Source organism: Equus asinus, chromosome 1, assembly GCF_041296235.1.
Source record: "Equus asinus isolate D_3611 breed Donkey chromosome 1, EquAss-T2T_v2, whole genome shotgun sequence".
NCBI classification, from domain to species: Eukaryota; Metazoa; Chordata; class Mammalia; order Perissodactyla; family Equidae; genus Equus; species Equus asinus.
The window spans coordinates 100,783,959-100,800,741 of record NC_091790.1 but is presented as its reverse complement, the minus strand read 5'-3'; the positions used below and the strand labels follow the sequence as shown (position 1 = coordinate 100,800,741).

At 54.0% G+C, this 16,783-nt stretch overlaps 2 protein-coding genes across 2 annotated transcripts; both read right to left on the bottom strand.

The window, feature by feature from the left end:
- Nucleotides 1-1,296: 1,296 nt before the first annotated feature.
- DDX56 (DEAD-box helicase 56) lies at nucleotides 1,297-9,016 on the bottom strand. Its single transcript, XM_014828384.3, has 14 exons — nucleotides 8,880-9,016; nucleotides 8,631-8,792; nucleotides 7,870-8,030; nucleotides 7,555-7,725; nucleotides 7,335-7,425; nucleotides 6,521-6,765; nucleotides 6,076-6,195; nucleotides 5,351-5,464; nucleotides 5,162-5,256; nucleotides 3,998-4,071; nucleotides 3,788-3,877; nucleotides 3,063-3,168; nucleotides 1,985-2,058; nucleotides 1,297-1,574 (listed from the first exon to the last, which is right to left on the bottom strand). The coding sequence occupies exons 1-14, from the start codon at nucleotides 8,937-8,939 to the stop codon at nucleotides 1,497-1,499; spliced, it is 1,641 nt and encodes a 546-aa protein (XP_014683870.1). The 5' UTR covers nucleotides 8,940-9,016; the 3' UTR covers nucleotides 1,297-1,496.
- A 3,030-nt stretch (nucleotides 9,017-12,046) lies between these two features.
- Nucleotides 12,047-14,962, bottom strand: TMED4 (transmembrane p24 trafficking protein 4). Its single transcript, XM_014828371.3, has 5 exons — nucleotides 14,711-14,962; nucleotides 14,435-14,535; nucleotides 14,145-14,270; nucleotides 13,740-13,886; nucleotides 12,047-13,099 (listed from the first exon to the last, which is right to left on the bottom strand). The coding sequence occupies exons 1-5, from the start codon at nucleotides 14,868-14,870 to the stop codon at nucleotides 12,950-12,952; spliced, it is 684 nt and encodes a 227-aa protein (XP_014683857.3). The 5' UTR covers nucleotides 14,871-14,962; the 3' UTR covers nucleotides 12,047-12,949.
- Nucleotides 14,963-16,783: the final 1,821 nt, after the last annotated feature.

Here is a 16,783-nt window from a genome sequence, read left to right as displayed (position 1 = left end):
ATCAGTGGGGAAACACAAATTGTCCACTCTCCTGCATCCGGGCTGGTTCTGTGTTAAAGCTCATTCGCAGGGGGCACCTGCAGGTGGCAGTATCAGACAGACAAGAACTGTTCCAGGCCAAGGCTGGTACACCATTTTAGAGCAGGGGGCTTCCTAAACATCCAGGGCTTCTCATGAAGCAGGCGGGATGGTCCAACATGACTGAAGCCCAGCAGCCCATCTCCTTCCACAACAGAGTGACACACGTGAAGTTCGGGTGCTGTTCCAGCAGCCAGCAGATGCTCGTGAAGTTGCTGTCTTTGTTCAGCTCCATTAACTGCTTCTCCTTAACGCCCCGGAGCCATGGTGGACTGCAGGAATTCTGGCTGCATTGCCCTGGCTGGTATGTCACAACATTTGCTGATAATCCCACCTGAGCACCAATGCTGCCCCCATCACACAGCCTGGCTCACGGGGAATCCTCAGAACCAGAGCAGGAAATGCGGACACCCCAACCCAAGGCCCCACCACACCCTGACAGCAACCAGAGGCCCCCTCCTCCCGGCCGTGTAGACCAACCTGTGCTGACACCACAGCTTGGTTTTCTTTGTGAAAGAAATACTCAAGCTCTTCTGATTTTCTTTCTTTCTCCCAGTCTCCCTCCCCTTCCCTAGGTCTTCTCCTCACCAGCTTGGCCTGGAGAGGCCTGAAAAGCAGGTGATGGTGAAACTGATAAGCAGGCCAGTGGGCCCATCAAGGGCACAGTCAGCAGTCCCCTCTCCTCCAGACAGCAGGAAAAGCTGGGAGGCCCAGCCTGCAGGCTGAGAAGGTCTGCTGCCAGGGCCTTGCAGCTGAGCGGAGAGCAAAGGAACAGTGGGCATGTGCGCGTCACACCACCACTGGTGCATTTAAAATACTCAAGGAGTGCTGAAGGATCAGAGCAGCTCAGAGAGCTCAGGAGACGGTTGCCCGAGGAGGTGGGAGGCTGAATTTACAATGGGCCCAGATGTAGTCAGGAAGGACTGTCTTGCCTGTGGTGGAACGTCGTTTCTGAGCTTCAGGAGACGGAGGCTGGTTAGCCTGATCCCAGAAAGGAAGGCCACAGGAGCGACGGTGGGCCAGGCCAGAGACCTGGACAAGGGCAGCTGTCTCCCAGGACCCAAAGGCCCCTAGGCTGCAGCGCTGCATGGCTGACCTCTGCTGGCCAAGGAGGCTCCACTCACAGCAGCAGAAAGCCAGGCCCCACCTGCTGGAAGCGGTTTCTGATTCCCAAGGTTTCCAGGATGGTCCCTTCCTACACTCAGGAGGCACAAACCATGGCAGCTAGAATCTTTATTCTGTTGTTAAGAGCAAAATGCCAGGCTGGCAGTGCCACAGAGCTGCATGGCCTCAGTTCTGACTGCCCTGGAGTCTAGTCCATCCAGGGCAGGAATCCAACTATGTCCAGGCTGGGAAGGGCATGCTCTGTGCTCAGCCCTGTGAGGCCCGGGAAGACGGCAGAGGCTGCCTGGAAGACCTCAGGAGGGCATCGCTGTGGGTCTGCGTTTCTCTCTTCTGTGCTTGAAGCTGCGCAGTGGGTTCTGGGTTTTCGCCTTCTACAGGGGCAAAGTTGTAGGTTAGCTGAAGGTTAGCTGCCCAGACTAAGACAGACAAAGAGAAGTGGGTGGAGTTGCCACTTGGCACAGCCCTGTAGGCCACAAGCCAAGAACAGAAACTGCTGTGGTCACCACAGAGGGCAGCCCCCCCACCTTCCTCTTCCTGCAGCCTGAGGACAGGGAGGGAAGTGGGGACAGAACAGCAGATCTTCCTTTGCACTTAAAGTTGTTTGTGGGCTGCTGAAGGAGAGTCCAGGCCCCCATGACTTTGACCTGGCAGGCAGGAGTCTGGAGCCAGTTCTTGGGGCCTCACTCCTCCCTCTCAAGGGCAGGGCATGTGCACCTTGGTGACAATGAAACGAGGTAAAAGATGAGCCCTGCAGCTGTCGCCAAGGCCCCAGAGAACATACCTTGGCCTTCTTAGAGGAGGACGGCTTCTTTCGTTTCTTGCGAGGGTGGACAAGGCCACGAAGAGCAGAAGGAACTGGAAGAGACATGTGGCCTCAGCAGCTGCCACCTCGTCCCGTTGTGCCCTGATCCCACCCCCTCTCAGCCCTTGGCACAGTATCAAGTCCAATCTGACCAGGCCACCTGGGTCCCAACAAGCCCCCAAGTACCTGGCTGCCCCACCCTGGCCCCTCAGCCTCCCAGACACACGCTCTTGGCAAATGACCTTGCTCCTCTGTGAAAGAAGATGGAGTCTCGTCCCACCCCTCCTCTCTCTCTCCCTCCTCGTTCCTTGGACCAGGACCCCAGCCGGTGTCCCCTCTAGCTCACTGTCCTTGGGGAACCTGCCCTCACCATTCTTCTCCCTTAATACATTGTAAGCATTTTCAGCATAAAAGTCACACATGCTCATAACCAAAGATATCACATACAAGATGCAGCCCAGGTGTAACGGCTGCATGAAGGAACCAGCTGGTCGGGCTTTGGCCTTGTCTGCGCCACAGAAACTACTCACAGGGTCCATCCCTGACCTCCCGACTGCAAGCTGGGCATCCCGCTGACACAAGGCTCAGGCAGGTCCTCTCTCTTCCCGTGCCGACTACTCTAGAGACTCCAGCCACCCAGCCCAGCTTCGCCAGGTTACGAGTTCCGAGTCTTCTCCAACACAAGCACCACTGCCTTGAGCCCACAACCCTCTATCACACCCGGTCACTCCCTTCCATACACAGGTAGCTAAGTGGCCAGTTATGGGCTCATTCTTTCAATGCGCCAGGCTGTGGAGCAAGACCGCTGGCCTTAAGCGCCGGGTCTGCCACTGCATCAGGCACAGGGCCTCTGGACTGCCTCAGGTTCCTCGACTCCCCAACAAAGAGAGAAACAGCTACTGGGGGAATTGTGCAGGTGCGTTCAAGCGAGTGATTGTCTGCACACTTGTGTCTGTGACGTGTTTGCTGGCCAGTCTCCACGGTCCTGTGTCAGCCCAGCACACAGACCAGGAAGGATGCCATTCCTGCCCCAGGGCTCCCCCCAGGCTCTGCTCACCCAGGTAGTCGGGGACGTGGCCCAGGTGAGGCTTCACGACGGCGGGGTGCAAGGGCAGGTCATGCCGCAGCAGCTGGAGGTCCCTGGGGTTGTCTTCAAAGTATGTCTGACGGGGGAGAGAAGCAAGCACTGTGGGGTTAGTCTTCCTGGTGCCAGTTCACAGGGGGGTTTTGAACAGCTAATCTGTGTTTCAGAATTTTGGACGTCTGGCTTCTCGTTTCCCCTCAGGCGCTCTGCGTCCACATTCACAGCCCTCTTCTGTGAAAACATAGCACACCGCACCCCTCTCCCTGGGTGACACGCTAGACATTGCTCCGCAGTGTCACACAGACTGCCACCTTGACCTTTCCTGTCTGGGTAATGCTGCACCTGTTTGTTGAGTGCGTCCCTATGTGACACTCAAGCGGTTCCCCTTTGAAATCCTAACAATGCTGTGACAAACACAGGCACATGTGTGATCGCGCACATTCACAACTCTGTCAAGAGCAGAAACTCCAGAAGTCATTGTTCTGATGAACATGGCAACTGTCTACCATGACTGACCTCCAGGAGAGCCGTGGGCTGCCTCACCTGCTCCTGGCCTATTTCCTCCCATCAACCTGACGAAAGCACAGCTCTCTGCCATTTGCTGCCCCTCACCACTCAGAGCTCGGCCAGTCTCCAAGGGCAATCTCCGAAAGTTCCACACCTCTGCCCCTTCCTTCCTCCCCCCTGACCCCTCTCACCTTGAGCTTCTCTGAGTGCAGAAGCTCCTCCTTGATCTCCTTCAATCTCGCCTCTCGAATGGACTGTTTAGTCACTGAGCGCATGGCGTCCTGGGGAGACCAAAGGTCAGCACAGTGCAGCTGCACAAATCCTCCGCCATACCCGGCCACTCAGCAGCAAGGGTCGGATCCCCGGCCCAACTACTCCGCTCCCCACCCTGTCCCACTCACCCTGCAGCGGTAGCGGAAGCCCTCAATCTCCTCCATGCGGAACTGGTAGGGAAGCAGGACAGGGGCTGTGCTTTCTGTGGAGAAGGCAGCAGTGAGGGCCCCCTGAAATGGCTCAGCACAGGGTCTACTGGGGGCCTCGCACTCAGAGCCTCCCATACTCCCTGGGCTGAGGCAGTCAGGGACCCAGTCCACGCCTTCCCGGGTTTCATGACAGCTCACGAAAGGTGCTCCATGATGCCGTGGCCAGGGCAGCCTGTCGTCCCCAGTCCTGGTGCCCAACACATGCCTCAGCCTCAGGACCTAGTCACCCAACCACCTCCCTCCCCCTCAAGGCTGCTCTGGCTACAAGGACACCATGGCAGCCCAAGGCAGTAAGGACCAGTGGCACCTCATGGTCAGGCACCCTTCTAAGCTGTCGTAGCAGCAGACAGGACTACCCAGCATTCATGACAAACCAGCATCACCCATTCCAGATAAGGGAACCTGACACAAAGGCAAGGCCCAGTGTCACCTCTGGCTTCCCCACCAAGCGGTACCCGAGTCACCTTCCCCACGAGCCCAGAGGCTTGACACCATCTCAGTGAAATGTATCCTTCCCTGGCCCCCTGCCTCAGGCGTTGAGTGAGGCCCCACAGGAGCCCTGTCTGCACCCCTACCCATAACCTCCTGGGTGGTGGGTAGCCCTGCCCACTCCTCCTCCACCGTCCGCTTCTTGCTGCCTGGAACTGGCTGCCCCAAGTGCAGCACAACCTCGCTGTCTGCACAATCCAGGGCTGGGGCTTGACACAACTTGAGTCAGTGAAGAGCCCCAAGCAGCTCCCTCTCCCAGGGTCGTCTCCTGAGATACCACCAGCCACTTCCCCATCTCCCAGAACTATCTTCCCCCCCTCCCTCGGCCCTTCTGCCCTTTAAGGTAGAGACAGTAAACATGACTTTGGACTACCTGATGGCTCTAGACGTCAGCTGACTCATCTGCAAAGGGGGACAGTACCCGCCACCCAAGGCAGGACAAGGATGGAATGTGGGACATGGTACACAGCTGTGCCAGGCATGAGAGTGGCTGCTGCTCACACCAGTGTCCCTGCTGCCATCACCATCACTGGGTCTAAGGCATCTCGGGAGAAGCCTGGCCCTGGCACAGGCCAAGGGGAACAGGGTTCTTACCTCCGCCGAGAAGCTCCTCGATCTTGCCCAGGTGGGACTGCTCTGTGGGCAGCACGAAGGTCAATACAATGCCTGGGTTGTTGGCACGCGCTGTCCTGTAAACATATGGCCCAGACTGTGTCTCCAGCCCGAGTCCTGCAACGTGCCCACTGCCCAGGTACCCAGCCCACCTCGCCCCAGCTCTCCCACCTGCCAGCTCGATGGATGTAAGCCTCAGGGGTTGGGGGTAGATCAAAGTTGAGCACAGCGCACACGTGGTGGAAGTCTATGCCCCGGGCCACACCTGCTTCTGGATCAGAGGCCCTGCAGGGAAATGTCCTAATATCAGTCTGACCCCTCCTCTTCTCCGGGCAGGTCTTCTCAAGCAAATTCAATCAGCAATACCTCTAAGCAAAGCCCTGTAGGAAACCCCAGGACCCTAATACACATAAGACTCTATTAAGACAACTGTTCCAGGAACGAGGGTAGCAGGGCGGCCAAACTCTTGCCCTGACCTCAGGTCTTCGGCAACAGCGGAACTCACTGGCCCAGAGGGCAATCCAAGAACCACCTCTAGCCAGCCAACCCATAAGAAGACAAACTGGGGACTCCCCTCTCCCCGTCAGAAATATATTCCCCGCAAGTAACAGCCGCACACCCAGTACAAGCTGGGCCATCTCCCCTCACAGGACGGTGTGGCAACAACTCAGGCGACCTTGCCCTCGATGCTGCCCAAGGAGTACACACAGGCCTGCGCTTCACTCCCCTTCTCCAGACCCAGGCAGCTGAGCAAGGGCTCCGTGGGCTACGCTAGCAGCCAGGCCTGGAATGTCTGGCTCCTGCTCCACTCTGCACTCTGGTTTCAAAGTCTTCTGAAAGGCTGAAAAACAGGTCTCCCTGGGAAGGGCGGGGAAAAGGAGAGAAACGAGGATCACCTGTCTCCCTTGGGCCCTTTGCCCTGACGCTTGCCCTTGACTGGGGCCCCCAGGACTTCGGCATCAGTTGCTATGACACAGTCGTAGAAGCCTTGGTTGAACTGTGAGATGATGTGGCATCTGTGGTCCAAGAGCAGAGGGAGGGTCAGCCCCAAGAGCAAGCTGGAGGCCCCTCTCCCACCCCTAGCACCACTGTAACCATCTCCTTTCTGACTCTTCCCTCTTCTTAAACTCTTCCCCTACTTAATCTTTGTGCTGCAAGTGCCTTAGCTGAAGATGGAATAACAGTATGTAGCTCGAAATTGCTAAGAAATAAAGTCAGTAACTGACAGGCCAGCCCAGAGCCTGGCCTTTACCAAGCGCCTAAGGAACAGGAACATCACTGAGTCTCCCCTTTCCAATCCCCAACTTCAACGGATCAACCAAGACATCGGACGTGGCACACCTGGAGCGCAGTGGGAGCTCTCCATTGAGCACGCAGGTGGGGATGCTGAACTGCTCCAGGAACAGGCGCAGCCGGTAACTCCGCTCTAGAGTGTTGACAAACAGCAGAGACTTGCCCCGAATCAATGACAGCTTGAGCAGGGCATACAGCAACAGAAATTTATCTTCCTCAGTCTCACAGACCACCTGAAACTGCTGTAGCTGCTCTGGCCCTGGCAGCTGAGACTCCTGTAATTTGAGGGTAACCTAGGGGATGACAGGCCCGTGGTCAGGAAAGAAGAGAAGACAGAAGTGCTGCTGCCAGCCGCTGGCTCAACAGCCACAGCACAAACATGTTAGTGCAGCGCACTGGGGGCCCCTCAACTGTGTGATGTAAGGACTCAAAGCACCCTAACTGCTGTGGGGTACAGAGGACATAAAACTACACAAAAAGCACTTGGGGCAAAAACAAAGAGGAACACGATACCGAGGATGAAAGCCCTACAGCGGCAACCTTTCTGAAGAGTAAACTTCACATAAGGTGAGAACTCCGGCCTTAGAATTTTGGCCCTGCTGTTCATAGCAGCCTTCTGCCCCTTGGGGGTCCCTGCTCAGGCTTTTAGGCCTGTTTGAAGCCCCCAGTTTGAAGCCCCCAGGGGACATCTGGAACAAGGTAGTGACTTTAGATTGGGGGATGGGAAGGTTGACAACTACCAGATTCTAGTGCCTGAGAACCAGGAAAGCTAAACCATTAACACTTGTTCCACCCAAAACACCAGAGGGCTCCTTTGAGTAGCACATGTCAGCAGCTCCAGACACTTCCATGGGGTCCTTACCGGGTTATGTAGTACCAACTCCTTGAGTGCTTGTACATCCTCGTTAAAAGTAGCCGACATCAGAAAAGCCTGGTAAATCCGGGGCAAGTGACTAAAATGAAACAGAGCCCCATGAGACTCCAGCTCTAAGGGCCTCTAATTGTGGCAGCTGAACTTCTGGCCACCTCATTCCAGGCTCTAGTCTCCACTCATACCCTCCAGCCACACACCTCTTCCTTACCAGAGAAGACTCTTGAGTTCTTCCTCAAAGCCAAAGGAGAAAAGAAGATCAGCCTCATCCACCACCAGCAGCTCCAGGGAGTCTCGCAGTTTTAAGCTGTCTTGCTGCAAGTGGTTTAATATGCGAGATGGGGTCCCCACCACCACATCAGGCTTCTCCATCAGCACAGCTCTGCAAGTGGGCAACACCTCAGGATTGGGGAGAAGGTAGCAGTTGGGACCTCACCCTGGACCAGCCCTCTTTCTTGCTGCACACAACCCAACCCCACATCTTTGTGCAGCTTTATTCTCCCGCAGTCCTGTTGTTGTCACCCACCTCTGAGAGGCTGAGTCTTCAGCAGCCGAGACATTGGCCACCCGGATGTCTCGAGCACAGTAGGCAGCCAGTTGCTGAATCATGGACTGGGCCTGCCGGGCCAGTTCCTTGGTGGGCACAAGAACAAGGCCTCTCACAGCCTGCTCTACTGCAGGACCTGTCTGCAAAAGCACGAATTAAAGGCTTCAGCCTGCCAGCTTGTGTCATCGTGGCCACCCGATGCTTTTCTCTACCTCTTCCATGCAATCTATACCAACTGTTGTGACTGCAACACAACAATTTAGTTGTGTTCTGATCAACTCCCCACCTACTTTTACCCACCTTAGAAGGTAGAAAGGATGACTCTTTCCCCAGGCATTGACTCTCACAAAAAATAACTTACTCGATGGTTACGAAGTTACTTAAAATGCGCCAGTTAGGGCACTGGAGTTTCACAGTAATTCCATAAGTAGACGGAGGAGATGTGCCCACTTTTTAGAGTAGGAAAAAGAAGGTGATTTACTCCAGAATACACAAACAACGGTGGTAGCAGAAATTGCACTACAAGCCAGGTAACCTGAGTTCCAGCCCAAAGTGTCTGCCACAACAGCACCAGGTTCTCTCAGGCCAGCCTTCATGGATAAGAGGCCAAAAGAAAGCCTGGTTTTTGGGAAAGACTAGGGAGGGAAAAGGAGGACGACACGGAGTTCCAGGAGGGCAAAGCGGGCAATCAGACGCCTGCATCTCCCTTGCCGGCTTTTGGGGCCCCTCCTGCCACCTACCGCCTTCCTGTGGAGCAGCAGCTGCAGCATGGGGATGGCATAGGCAGCCGTCTTCCCCGAGCCTGTACGGGCCCGAGCCAGGAGGTCCTTCCCCTCCAGGGCCAACGGGATAGCCTTCTCCTGGATCAGCGTGGGGCGTGACCAGCCCAGGTCGGTGACGGCCTAAGAGAGACGAGAGGGGTTAAGGTGGCGGGGTGCCTTGCCGCGGCCGCCCGCCACGTCGGCCCGACTCCTCAGCCCGCGTGGTACCTGCAGGAGCCGGGGATCGAGGCCCATGTGTTCGAAGCCCAAGGCTTCTGGCTCCGCCATGCTGCCGGTTTGGAATGACAGCGCGCACGCGCGGCAGGGAGACCACGCCACGAGTGGGCGGGTCAAAGCAACTACCAATCAGCTTCGGAGGAACCCTCACCTCCCGGAAGTCCTGGGCGCAGGCTTCCGGTGCTCCGGCGGGCGGGGTTCTGAGGCTGCAACGCCGAGCGGGACCCGGGGGTTTCACGGGAGAGGTGGCGGATGGCCGGGAGTTGGAGGTCGTCTAGGAGCCCCACGGGTCCTCTCCTGTGCCCTGACGTGCTTCCTAACGCCTTGCTGGGTCACGGTCACCTGTGGTAGGGGCCCTACCCACAAGTCCCCTCCGTGCCTGCCTCTGCCCACCTCCACGAGTCAGACAACCCGCAAGTTGGTCCACCTAGTTGTGTGCTAATGGCTTTACTTTAGTTAGTGCTTGTCTCAACAGTGTGGCCCACAGGATTATGCCAGTAGTTATACGTACATTAACAAATACATGAATGATCAGAGAGCTCGTATGTATTCTCCCTAAGAGCAGGCATACCGGCAGTGGTAGCTTACGGCGTTATTTCCCACCCATTGTGGAGTCCCGCGGCTTCTCCTACCCTGATGCATCTAGGGCATCTCTCTGCGGTGTGTGTCTGAGCACTAAATTCTCTACTACCTACTATGCTCAGAAGTGCACTGGCAGATGTGTTCCAGGGCTGTAATGCCTGTAGCAGTCATGGGGACATAGGAGAATGAATGGGGCTTTGAAAACAGAAAGCAAGTGACACTGGGTGTACCAGCATGTGTAAAGGCCACCGAGTGGCTGGGGTAAGGTTCAGGGCCACATACAGTACAAAGGACAGGCCACAGCAATTGGATTGTACAAAGAGGAGGATCAGAAGAATGAGTAGCATGAGAGAAAGAGGAAGGTAGGTTGTCTGGGGTTCCCAAATTTGGCTGCCCATCAGCTACCTGCACAGCTTGGTTAAAAAGGATGCTTGGTCCCCACCTGTATTAGTTTCTCATAGCTGCTGTAACGAAGTACCACAAACTTGGTGGCTTAAAACAACACAAATTTGGGCTTGCCCCACGGTTCACCATGCTCTGCTTCAGCGGCCCAGGTTTGGTTCCCAGTCACAGACCTAAACCACAGCCATGCTGTGGTGGCAACCCAAATACAAAACAGAGGAAGATTGGCACAGATGTTAGCTCAGGGTGAATCTTACTCTGAAAAAAACCAAAATTATGGTTCTCTAGGTCAGAAGTCAGATACAGGTCCCACCGGGCTAAAATCGAGATGTTGGCAGGTCTGCGTTCCCTTCTGGAAACTCTAGGATAATTTGTTGCTTGCCTTCCCCAGCTTGGCTTGTGGCCCCCTTCCTCCATCTTCAAAGCCAGCAATAGTGGATTGAGTCCTCACATGGCATCACTGTGACCTTCCTTTGCCTCCCTCTTCCACTTCTAAAGAAACTTGTGATGACATTGGGCCCACCAAGATAACCCAGGATGCTAATCTGACTTTAAAATCAGCGGACAGCAATCTTAATTCCCCTTTGCCATGTTAGGTAACACATTCACAGGTTCCAGGGATTAGGACACGGACATCTTCGGGGGGCCATTATTCTGCCTATTACATCACCCCAAACATAAGTCTACTTAATCGGAGTGGACCCGTTTCCCAGATGACCCTATGCATCTGCTCTGACATGGGCCCAGCAAGAGTACTATAGGTTAGACTCTGGTGGTTGTTATGGTGAGAACAGAGAGCAGTTCATGCACCTCAGGTAAAGTGAGGCCGGGACCAAAGACAGCTGGGGACCACACCAGGACAGAAGGAGTAGAACTGCTCCCTGCTCACCTTTTTTTGTGTGTTAAGGGGGTAGACGGCTGTATGGTAAGGATGTTATATAGTCTAAGAAAGCAAAAATTTCACAATGGAATCAAGGTAGTATTGGGGGGAAAATCATCAGAATTCCTTGGATGTAGCCAAGCTATTTTCTAAAAAAATTTTCTTAGGCCATAATTTATCTCTGAAAACCACACACCAGTATGGAAATCCTTCTCTCCAGAGCCGCCACTTGTTGGCCCATCCTCTGGCCATCGATATTCCACCTGCCTCATAAGTGTAAAAGTGTAATGCACTGCCACATTTGTCCTTACTCCACCCCCTTTCCTATCAAAAATTCACAAGAGGAGAAATCCAGGACATACTGACCTATTGGCATAATCAAAATGCACTCGATTTCTTCTAATGCTGGACAGACCTGTTGAAGTTACCCCAGCTCTTATCTGTAGTTTTCTGTCCTCATACAGCCCAGGCTCCAGTGTGTGCTTTGCTTGCTGGACTTCTCTAACAGCCAGAGCAGAAACGTGTTCTCTTTGTGACATGTCCCATACTCCAAGAGCCTCAGGCCAGAGGTCCCCACAGTTAACTAGTTCCAAGGGCATCTGACTTTCCCTGTGTTAATTCTAACATGAAGAAAACTGAAAGCTATTTTAAGTAGCTAAAGATTTTGAATAAATTATGGCATTTCACTTCATTGGACTGTTACATGGCCATCCAGAATTAGAAATGAGGAATATGTAGAATTTAAAAACTACTTACAGAAATATTAAATGACAAAGCCTATAGAACTAAATTGCATATATTTTTATAAGTAAAAATAGGTACATATATGGGACAGCATAGGACATAAAAAGAAAAAGAAGAATTTAGTTCTTTAGGTCAGATAAAGAATAAATAATGTATTTTAAATAAACACGTAATAAATAAAACCATAAAAGAAAATGTCAAGTATGGATAATTAATGGTATTAAGTTTTATACAGCAGACAAGCATGAGGGAAGTGTACTTAGATCTGTTTAAATTTCTGATTCTGGGGGGCTGAGAAACAGGTACTTAATCTCCTCACATGACTCCTTGCTGACAGGTCTGCTTGGCTGACCTCCATGAATGGGTGAGCAACCACCCTGTCCGTTCCCACACCCCTGGAGACTCCTGTCAGGCCAAACCCTGCCTCGGGAGCCACACGTGGGAACCCACTCCAGGTCAACCACAGAGGGAGTCCCGGCCACGAGCCTTTCCTCCATTTCCCTTTGTGCCTCCCCTCTGCCCACAACCTCTTATTTCATTTCATACATAGTTACTACAACACCTTTTATTTCACTGGAAAAACCTGTATAAAGAACCAAATCTGGTTCCCATGAGGAAAACATTTACAACAGCTTAAATAAAGGTAAAGGGGAGAGGGAGAGTAAGAGTGCCCTGCCCGTGCCAGCTCTGCCACTACCTTGCTTGGACTCTGAGGTCCTGTGTCACGGAAGTCACAGGTGTCTCAGAATTCTCTGCTTGGCCCTCTGATAAGGCCCTGAGAGCAGCAGTGACGTCTGCTATCTGGCCCACACACCGCTGACATCCTGAGAGTTGCCATGGTAGTTATCAAAAATGTGTGTCTAAACAGAATGCAGAGGGGACCGCCCTGATGTTTTCATCTAGTCACACACAGGCAGGAACACTTCAACTAGGAAGGAAAATATATAATTTATCAAAAAATAGTTCTAATACATAGAAAAAACATTTCAATTCTCTGGGGCCAAGACCTGCCCCTTATTTACATTCACAAAGCCACTGAGTGAACCCAGGACTGATGCGGAGAGCAATGAGGCGGGGCCTCCTGGGTGGGGCATTTCAGTCGCCTACTGTGTAAGCAGACAGAGGGGGAAGTTAAAGGAGTCGGAGAGATTTTTCATTTGCTCGTTTTGTGACAGGATAGAGGGGAATCCCTGGAGGTGAAAGAAGACTGAGTCCTGGGTCAGTTCCAACTCCGCCCACATCTCAAAACAGATCTTTGAAAGTTTGGACCAATGTCTTGTGTCCTTGAGAACCAGTGTTAACAAGTGGCTGATCTGAATGCTTTGCCGCCATGGAACCAGTGTGGCTTATATTCTTTTTTCATTTTTTTCCCTCAAAATCCAGGTGGATAAGGTATTATTGGGTGGGGAAAGTACCAAATACTTGGAGAGGGAAGGGTCATTCGGAGAGGACACTACACCAGCTTCTTGGCTTCAAAGAAGCTCTTGAGGTGACGCATCTGCCAGATGCCAGTGAGGATGAGGATGACAGTCTGAGCAATGGACCACCACAGGACTCTCTGGTTGGTGCTCTCACTGGTCAGACGGAAGCGTTCTTCACGATACTGTGTGGCATAACAACCCAGGATTAGAAGTGCTGAAGAGATGGTCCCGGCTATTGCAAGGCCCCTCCCTCCCTTGGGACTACTCAACTGCGAGACCAAATGCCTTCTGGAATGCTGCCTGATTCCATTGGGAGTGCCCCAAGAAAGTATGTCAATACTGCCCATCCTCAGGCGTATCTGCTAGACCAGAAATCATGCTCCTACCATTTCAAGCAAGATTCCAAGGTCAACAAGCAGGCAATGGCTATGCTACATTGTGACCTCTCCTCTCCTCACTTTAATTTGCAAAGCTTAAAAATGGCTATCTAGGGCCAGCCCCCATGGCCTAGTGGTTAAATTTGGCATGCTCCACTTCAGCAGCCTAGGTTCAGTTCTGGAGCATAGACCTACAACACTCATCAGCAGCCATGCTGTGGCAGCAGCTCACACAAAAAAACAGGAAGACTGACAACAGATGTTAGCTCAGGGTGAATCTTCCTCAGTGATAAAAAAAACAAACCCCACTATCTACACTGATCTCTCCATTCTATTCCCCTAACAACTGATCTCCCATGCAGAGAAGGCCCCAAGCAGAAACTTCGAGTAGGTGTCGTGGGTAAAAGATCAACTGCCATGTCCAACGACAGTGATATGCCCTTACCCTTTGGTAATCCTGTTCTTTCTGGATCTGTTCCACCTGATCAAGCAACTGGCGGGCTCGGAGCTGCAGCTCTGTCAGTTTATCCTTGGCAGCGATCTCAGGGTAGTTGTTGGCATGCTCCCCAACCTGGATGTCTAGGTGCACACGCTAAAAGGAAACGGGGTTGGAACCCCATAGCAACAAAGTCAGAAACACTCTGAAGTTACAGTGTCAAAGTGGTGGGGCCTCTGAGTGTCTGTTCCAGGCTATGAAACCCACTCTTGTCCCTGGGTGCGGGGCCAAAGGGCAACATCTGTCTCACTTGTGACTGTGCCACAAAGTGTCACAAATGATGATGGTGGTAAATCAAAACTTTGGAAGCAAGTGAGAGAGTCCCAGTTGTGGCCAAAGAGAAAATTCTCTTACCAGCCTGCCACCAGCGAAGAGAGCCATCCTGGTAGAGTTGGAGTGCAGGCAAATCTGATGTTCACCAGGAGTGTGGGAAGTGAAGGTGAAGCGTCCCTCTGAGCCGTACTGTCGGGAGAGCACCACCTGCAACAGAGCAGTCAGTGAAAGCCCCCACCTGTACTCTGACCTCTCCAACCGCAGCGCATGTCCCCTGAGCTCTGTACGTCCCAAACGGCTCTGTGAAGGATGCCTGATACAGTCTGCAAGGCGCCCATGCCACAGCGCAGGGCGACCAGCGGTAGCCCTACCTTGCCTTCAGGGTCCTTCACCTCCACGTGCATGCCCAGGCCGGGGGTCGAGGGCAGGAAGACCTCCTTCTGCTTATCCCACATCTGGGTGCGGTAGTTCCCTGCGGAGCAGACAGAGCTGTCACAACCCGCCAGCTCTGCCCGGCTCCCACACTCCCGGAGCGCCGGGCAGGGGGCGCTGCTCGACCCGGCGTCCTCCGGGCGCCGCCAGGAGCGGGGAGCCGCAGCCGCGCCGGGGGGACACGCAGGGCCCCGTCCACCCTCGCCCCGCCTGACCGATGACCATGGTCTCGTCGGGGATTTCCTCGATGAAGCAGCGCTTCTCGGTCTCGCCGATATGGAAATAGAGGCCCCGGGCGCCCGCCGCGCACAACGCGAGCAGCAGCAGCACCGGCCAACCCATCACCAACCGTCCTCGGGCCCCGACACCCGCCATCTCACGCCCTTCGCCCGGCGCGCATGCGCGCGCAGGCGCCTCGCTCCCAGGTGACGCAGTACGGCCTGGCGCAGAGCGCGCGTGCGCGGTGACGTCCGCCCTGCGTCGGTCTTCTTGGCCACGCAGTACAGCCGAGCGGAGAGTGCGCATGCGCCACACGCCCCGATTGGTGGAGTCCTCCTCCAGCTTCCCGGATGCGAAGTCGGGCCCGACGCTTGCCAACGGGCGCCTTTCACCTAGGTCGCATGCGCTTGCCTGCGCCCAGCTCTCAGGGGGCGCAGCGCGGGCGCTCGGGGAGTACGCACGCACAGACAGATACCCTCGCCCTGCGTAGCTTCGCCTCATTCCCCTCGCGCCCGGCTTCCAGTCTGGCCCGCGCGGTGGGTGAGGGTCCCGCGGCGCTGAGGGGCGGGCTGACGGTGCCCCGCGCCCCAAATCTGGAAACACGGATCCGCGGAGCGGCCAGGGTCAGGGTTCTCGCACGGCCGGGAGAGATGGAGTCGGGGCACCGACGGGCCCTCACCAAGACCCGGCCAGGCGGGCGCCGGGGTGAGCGCCCTTTTGGGGGTGCAGGAGGGCCATGTGCTGGCTTTGGGGGCCGTAACCGGGGGAGGGGGCGCCTTACGTGGACGGAGATGCAGACCGACCAACACGGACGGGGCGTCTTGATAGTGAGGTGTCGTCGGTTTTGTTGCATGTAATCACGGTATTGCGGTGTGATTTTCTGGCCCTCCCTGTTAGGGATACACACTGAAGTATTGACCGGTTAAAGTCACCTGGGTGCGCTCAGCGGGGGGAAGAGGTGGGGGACACGGCCCCAATGTCCCATTTTCAGTATTTGCTCTTAAAGCCAGGGCTTGGCAGCGTCTTCGCCTTTGTACCCCAAACCCCTAGCAGTTTGTGTCAACTCGTCAGTCCGCTCACTGTCCCCGCAGTGAAGGTTTGGGACACGCAGTCACGACAACTGGAGCTCATCCACAGTTGGGGGCCCGGGTCTCCGCTGGCCTGCAGTGATTTGGGTCCCAGTGGATAGAGATGTTGAGCAGAACGAAACTGGGCTTGGTGGCTCCGATAGGCCAGTGAGAAGTGTGGGTGGGGTCCCAGTGCTTGCTCTGCCTTCCTTGCTAAACATAGAGAAACCGTGTAACGTCATGCTTACCGTGCTTACTGTCGTATATGCTGCTGTTTATCCTGTAAGAACTGGATTGAACCAGACAAAAATCCTTGAGCATTAAAGAATGAAGTTTTACAAAGCAAGCCTCCCTGAGCAGCAGCAGTTCTGTGGTGAGAACAGAAAGCCTCTTCTTGGAGAACTCGTTTTAAGAAGCTGGATGAACAAATAAAACGAAGGTGGAAATTTGGGTTTTGATATGAAATCTCCGATTTCTAAATATTAGCGTTTGGCTCAACTTTTGTCCAATGGAATGGACAAGGCACAGTCTTTGCCATATTCAGCAGTCAGTGGAGAGTTTGATCTCCGCCCACATCTGGTGGGGACAGTCTTCAGGTTTAAGTGGCTTGACTTGTCTGCTGTTGCCCACCCTTCCCTTGGCAAGCTTCTCTGCATCATTCTCCTCCCTTCTTCCTTTGAACAAACTGCAACATGAGACTGAAAATCTCGGCTAAGAAAACTGAGGAAAAGAGAAGCAGGAGGAAAACTCAGAATGAGCTGGGTCGTGGGGCATGTTGACATCCTCTAGTTACAGCACCCATTTTGTGTTACAGAGGACAATGAAAAACAAACCAGAAAGTTAATTATTGTGTCAGTGTCCCAATGCAATGTACACATCAGGATAGATGCGGAGAGGGCTGATGGCCACTCTGAGTTTATTATAACCAGCGTTCCAATATATACACAGCTTACAGCTGTTAAACATACACAGGTGTCCTGGATGAAGTAATTAGCGAATGCC

Bases quoted from the DNA above. Each gene is read 5' to 3' on its own strand.
- DDX56 (XM_014828384.3), bottom strand. From the start codon at position 8,939: ATGGCGGAGCCAGAAGCCTTGGGCTTCGAACACATGGGCCTCGATCCC. The intron at 7,726-7,869 runs GTGGGTGACAAC...GCCCACTTGCAG, and splicing joins GAAGACTCAGCCTCTCAGAG to AGCTGTGCTGATGGAGAAGC. The intron at 7,426-7,554 runs GTAAGGAAGAGG...GTTTCATTTTAG, and splicing joins GAACTCAAGAGTCTTCTCTG to TCACTTGCCCCGGATTTACC.
- TMED4 (XM_014828371.3), bottom strand. From the start codon at position 14,870: ATGGCGGGTGTCGGGGCCCGAGGACGGTTGGTGATGGGTTGGCCGGTG. The intron at 14,271-14,434 runs GTAGGGCTACCG...GCTCTGTTGCAG, and splicing joins TGAAGGACCCTGAAGGCAAG to GTGGTGCTCTCCCGACAGTA. The intron at 13,100-13,739 runs GTAAGGGCATAT...TATGCCACACAG, and splicing joins AAGAACAGGATTACCAAAGG to TATCGTGAAGAACGCTTCCG.